Source organism: Amblyomma americanum, chromosome 3 (genome assembly GCF_052857255.1).
Source record: "Amblyomma americanum isolate KBUSLIRL-KWMA chromosome 3, ASM5285725v1, whole genome shotgun sequence".
Lineage (NCBI taxonomy): Eukaryota > Metazoa > Arthropoda > Arachnida > Ixodida > Ixodidae > Amblyomma > Amblyomma americanum.
This window is the reverse complement of record NC_135499.1, coordinates 160615248-160621114: the sequence shown is the minus strand read 5'-3', so window position 1 is coordinate 160621114 and position 5867 is coordinate 160615248. Positions and strand designations below refer to the sequence as shown.

The following is a 5867-nucleotide window of genomic DNA, read 5'->3' as shown; positions in this document are numbered from 1 at the left end:
AATCCGAGCATGGAGTCCGAAGCGGCAAAAATGTGGCACTGTGGCGAGAGGGTTGCACTAAGTTTTATGCGTTTTTTTCTCGAACAAGCGCCATAACGAGTCGAGCAGGTCAGCAGGAATAAAGAATCTTGGAGGGGCCCGGCACACACAGAAAACTAACCCTCGCATGTCCATCGTCACATTACTAGGACCGCTTAGCTGCCACCTTTCGATGCTTTGCGCCACTTCCTGACAGCAGCCTCATCGATACACGAGACCTGGCAAGCTGTTTATACCTTCCTTCATGCAATCGGGCTGCAACACCTGGACAGCAAATTTTCTAGAGGGTATCTGTCAACTGCCCGTCGTAACCTGCGTCCTAATGTTTCAGCATATGGATTTGCGTCGGGCGTATCCACAGCGTAATCCGTACAAGGCAACAATAAGCACTTAAAAGCCAAAACCTACCACTCTAATACACCACGCTCTGCGCATAAGAACATGATGCGTCATTAGAACGTTTTCACAACAGTATGCCGCTTCACAGTAATAGTCCACACACGCCCGCAGAGGCACGAAGGAGCACGTAGCATTGGGCCTTCCAAGAGGAAAGTCGGCAGGATTTGTTGCATATGTCCATTAAAGGCGCGCAGCGCGTACCGAACGACACATCACGAAAGTTCACCGGGAAGCATTGCGTATTGGTGGCCAGAATGTAAAATTGTTCTTGGGTGTAGCCCATTGCAACTAAGTTTCTACCTCGGCATAGTCTTCATAGCATAGCGCGAAGTGCACGCGTGTCGTCGCTGGATCTTTTGCTCCCCTAAGGTTTCTCCTTGCTTACATTAGGAGACGTACATCGGTGCAACTAAACAAATCTTTTTCCCAGAATACGAGGTTCTGTGGGCGTAGTCAGGCTGATGATGATGACGATGATGATGATTGTTTTTTTACTGTTTGCTGCCAATTATTACGCGGTAGGGAAATTCATATTCAGGTGCTTAAGCTTTGCTAAAGCACCCGATAGCCGGCCTCATGTTCGTACATCGGGTTAGGTCTGGTAGGAGTTCGGCGTTAGGGGCATCGACGCAAGAAGTTCACTCAAAGCGGACACCTGGCTTCGAGTGATCGCATCAGCTGCTCTGAGTCGGGCAGGCCGTCCGTGACCTCGTATCGAAACACGGCGGCCCGCACCTCCAAGCCGTCGCCCTAAAGCAGCTTCGCCGAGCCTGAGGAGTCCTCTTCCACCTCGAGGTAGGCCATCCGCCACTCGTCCAAACCGATGCTGGCCGGAAGGAGGTGTTCCTTTGCATTGGCCATGAAGGTGTGCAGAGCGTCGGCCATGTCGTAAAGCATATGCTTTCCCGCCAAGTAGGAGCAGTTGTCGGCCTGGGCGTCTTCGTGTCTGCGTATGAGGTGAAAAGAGCGATAACTGTTAGTCTGCGTCTACCCGCCATCTATTGATGCCTTCTCTCGAAGCTCGCATGATATACAGGTTTCGCGGGTATATTTATGCAAGATGGGATGCTATGCATGACCATTTATTTCAGCCTTCTAGAGCCAATCGTTTGTTGTGCTCCTGCGAGATGGGTTCGAAAAGCACGAGGCTTTTTAATAAGCCTTCGGCGATTTTAGTCGCGTATACATTTGCACTTCTGTCTTTCAGTGCAGGTACAGTTATATTTTACTGGTTTTCATTTATTCTCTTGCGGTAGTTTCCCCTATGGTCACGCCCCAAGATATTCGACACACGGTATGCAGGCTGTTCGCGGAAAAAACTTTCATCAATACTCTTTTCTAGACAAAACAATGATTCCTTCGCCATCGTAGCGAGGACACTCGCAGAAACCCAATCTTTTGAGAGAAGCTTCCAACTAAAACAATTCAGTAACATCTGCTATAAACCTTACATTTCTGCACCTTGGCGCTTTGTTGCAATTAGAAAATTTTAGATTGTCATCACGGAATCCTGCATAAATCATTAGGTCTGGAAAAATCTAAGCGTCCTTGGCTGCGGAGGCTGCATAGTCACGCACAGGGAGTCACGTAGCCTGGCGCGGACGCCTCACACTGCTTACGCACTCTCCCCTGGCTCGAGCTGTAGTAGGCTACGCGCCGCACCAGCAAGCGGGAGAGGTGGGCGTGGCGGCGATCGCTTTGGGGCCTGCGTGCCCCTTCGATGAGTGTGAAGAGCCAAAATTCCGATCGTCGGAGCGCCAAGGGCAATTACATTTCAGCCAATCTAACAATTGGTATTGGATGCACGGACACCATGGCTGCGCCACCCCAGTTTCCCCGCATACATTTTGTTTAAGCCGATGACATGCTTGAATTGGAATTGGACTTGTTGCTCTCTCTACCTGCGTTCTCCATGCCTACGCATCATAAGAGAATAATTTCCATCGAGTCCAATTAAGAGTCTAATTAAGAAGACCGGGTGTTACAATTTTCGCTGATAGGTTCTGTCGGTGCTCTGTGAATTTCACACACTTAGCCGGGCGTCAAATGCGCGGATGGTGTTATTCCAGCTATCGTCAATGCGTCTAACGGAACAAATGTGAATGTGAATGCTGTCTTAGTGAGCGAGGCGCGAAACTGCCTTTATAACATAGCGCCTTCACTTTCGTCGTTAGCTGTAGGAGACACCTGTTGCATTGCTCGAAGTTTAAGAATCGAAAGCGAGAATTTGCACTTACCTGGCGTGTGGGTCTGCTATGAGCTGGTCGCTGAGTTCCTCTGAGCAGGTCTCTACGGCGTCGCCGATGGAACAGTGCTCATCGCTGACGGCGTAACGCCAGATGTCGACATACGGGTTGGCGCTGTCATCCTTGTGATCTTTGGGAAGGTGGAAGGCAGGCCCGGCGGCAGTGCAGGTTTTTCGAACGGCCTGCAGGTGTATCAATGAGGGGGTTGCTCACATGGCGTCAAGCTGTCAGCAGCTGTCATTAAGTACTGGACACGCCACGCGGTCCCTTTCTTCACCAAGTGCCACATGTGACATTGAGGGCTCGATCAGGTATGTAAACGAGAGCTGTGAAGGAGCTGTTGTTCTGCGAGTGATGCTAAAGCTATGGTTTAGCAATGAACTGAGGCTGAAACTGACGCTAAACACACATTTCTGCTTGACGCAATTGGTTTACAGAGTAATATGTTTATAACCAGCCATAAATCGTGAATACTTCCCATAAGGTGCACAGAACACGTGGCGACTACAGCGATACTGCGAATGATTTCCAAGCCGCTGTGATAGGAACAGCAACGGTGGAGGGGGCCTACTACTACACCGTAAAGATGACGGTAGTCAGGCGAAGTTGAGAGTCTGATTATGTTTTGATGACATGGCTATTCCCACATTTCTGCGAGCATTCGAGCGGATAAAACGCTTACTGACACGAAGGGAGAAGAAAAGCATTAGTTTGCTAGCAAGAGACATAGAGGACTGATATTTCATTGCTTGAAGCCTTCGGAATTTGAACCAGTAACTCCTCAGTACATGTGAGGGGCTACCCAAATAGATAAACGTTAATTATGACAGGAGAGTGAATACGTAAAGTTTAAGCAGTCAGTGAAACATTCTGTATCATTGATCCTTCTATTTGTTTACTTGTTAACACAATAATAATGAATGCAATGCATGATTTTTTGTACAGGTAAAAAAAACAGAAAGCGGCAAAATAAAGAAAAAGCATATGACAAACGACACAAAGTAGAATGAACACATTTTGCTTTCAAACCAATGCTACAATTATTTTTCTGTAATAAAACACTGTATCCTTAAGTTTATGCTGGATTTAAGAATGAAAGAGTAAAAGCAGGCCCTGGAGTGATGACTCTGGAAGATAACTTTTTATTTGGTACAAGCAATAAGTAAGCGGCGCAATCTTTTTTCTAATATGTGCAGGTCGCATGTAGTTCAGTATGGGTTGACTTTCCATGAATCTCAGTTGGGGGGTTCGTATGCTTGTTCTCGTTGTTGTAGGTGTGTGAGAGTTCAAATAAAGCATATATGATTAGAAATTTCTCCTTTATAAGCGCGAAAGAGGGCGTAATCTGCCAGCTTTATTTCTGGGATTAGTTTGTACTTCAAGAAAAACTGACTTGTGTGGTGTAATAATTCTACACATTCAACTATGCGCAAAAGCTTTTCTTTTGTAAGTTTAGTTTTCGCAAGTATTCCTGTGTTGCCGAAGCCGAGGTTAAAATTCCGTAATTTAAACGCGAATGAAAGAGAACGATATATTGTAATTTTCACATTCGTTGGTAGCACATGCCGATTTCTCTACACGATTCCGACAACTTGCGACAGTTTTGTAACAACGTCATAGATGTGATCATCCCGGAACATCATTTCGTTGAAAATAACACATAATGTTTTAAATGACGGTACAACTGAAGAAAATGTACCTGGCTAAATGAACCTGATTACTCTTAGCTCTGAAAACAATTAATTTTGTTGTAGTGACGTTTAGCTCTTGGCATGTATATCGGTAAACATATTAAACGTCAGTGCTTGATTGCAGGCACCTTGTGCGTAGAACACGTACCTGCGTTGGGGCGTCGGTAGTGCTGTGCCTTGAACAGGGACCGGACATATTGGCATGCACTTCTCGGAGCTGATGATGGCTGCACGGAGTCGCAGGGATGGCGGACGCGGGCATCGTGTCTCTCGGCTCGTTGGCCGCCTTGGAGTCAGGATGCCACCGGTCACCACGGTGCTCGTTGGGTGTGTCATGCATGGTGGGCGGGCCCTGCACCAGCCTGAGCCAGGCGCTGACAACTGCAGCGCCCCAATTGCAGCACAAGGCGCTGTTTAAGGTTTCAACGGAAGCAGTAGAGAAGAGAGTGAGATACGGTTTGCGAGGAGAACGAACAGCTGAAAAACCAGAAGCTTTGATTCTAAAAAAGATAAATAATAAAAGAGATGATAAGCTGTTAATACTTCCTCCGACGCGCTTCACTCTTAGGGTGAGTGCTGTAGATCGAGGTAAATAATACAAGCACTATTCAACGATCAATGTGCAAAGAAAACGGATGCAGCTTACTCTGACTGAGAGTAAGACCACTGAGCTCTTAAAAAAAAACAATAGATTACGCAGAGGAAAAACTGCTTTGGGACTTAGCACCAACATCAAAGGCGAAAAAATATTCGAAACTACGACGAAATTTGAGAGGATGATAAAGCGGTGCAGGTTAGTTTGAGGGCAAAGAAAACAATTAGAAAAAGACAATTTATACCTACTAGCAAGTCAACTGGGAGGCGATGGCGACCAGGACAGAGTGCAGTTGTTCGAAGGATTAGTCGCTGAAACCGGTCCGTCTATCTTGTGAATGAACTAGTACTTGTCTGAAAACATTGAAATGAGGAAATCAGGAAAATGCAAAAGTGGCCCTCTATATCGAGGCGCTCGTGTTACCGTGATTACTTTTAATAAGGATAAGGAAATCTAGAACGCACATCAGTGCGCTTGATGCTCCGACCAAGGTTCAACTGTGTATCACGCTCCTCCTTTAGGACCGGTTCTTCAGCGACATTAACTTACACGTCTCAATAAACAAATCAGCAAGCGATAACTCATTAGCACTTTCCTAAGCGGAGAAATGCAGTGGGCATTGAAACTATTCAAGTTTAACAGAAACAGCTTTTTTTTTTTTCAAACCCGAAGTGTCAATGAAAGCTGTAAGGTTTCCTTTCAATGTCTGCGCTTGGATGGATACTTTGAGTTATTGCATCGTGATTGCATGTCTGCTCCACCTCGGGAGATTCCCATAAATACGTTGAACTGAACAAAGAAAGTCATTCAGATGTTAATTTTTGCTTCCTTTGGACACATGTGTTGTACTGGTGCTGCTGTTGTGCGATTAAACACCTTGACTATAGTCTGGAAGTG

At 46.2% G+C, this 5867-nt stretch overlaps 1 protein-coding gene across 1 annotated transcript; it reads right to left on the bottom strand.

The window, feature by feature from the left end:
- Positions 1-1188: 1188 nt before the first annotated feature.
- LOC144124203 (uncharacterized) lies at positions 1189-4715 on the bottom strand. The gene is made up of 3 exons (XM_077656852.1): positions 4524-4715; positions 2676-2866; positions 1189-1384 (listed from the first exon to the last, which is right to left on the bottom strand). The coding sequence occupies exons 1-3, from the start codon at positions 4713-4715 to the stop codon at positions 1189-1191; spliced, it is 579 nt and encodes a 192-aa protein (XP_077512978.1).
- Positions 4716-5867: the final 1152 nt, after the last annotated feature.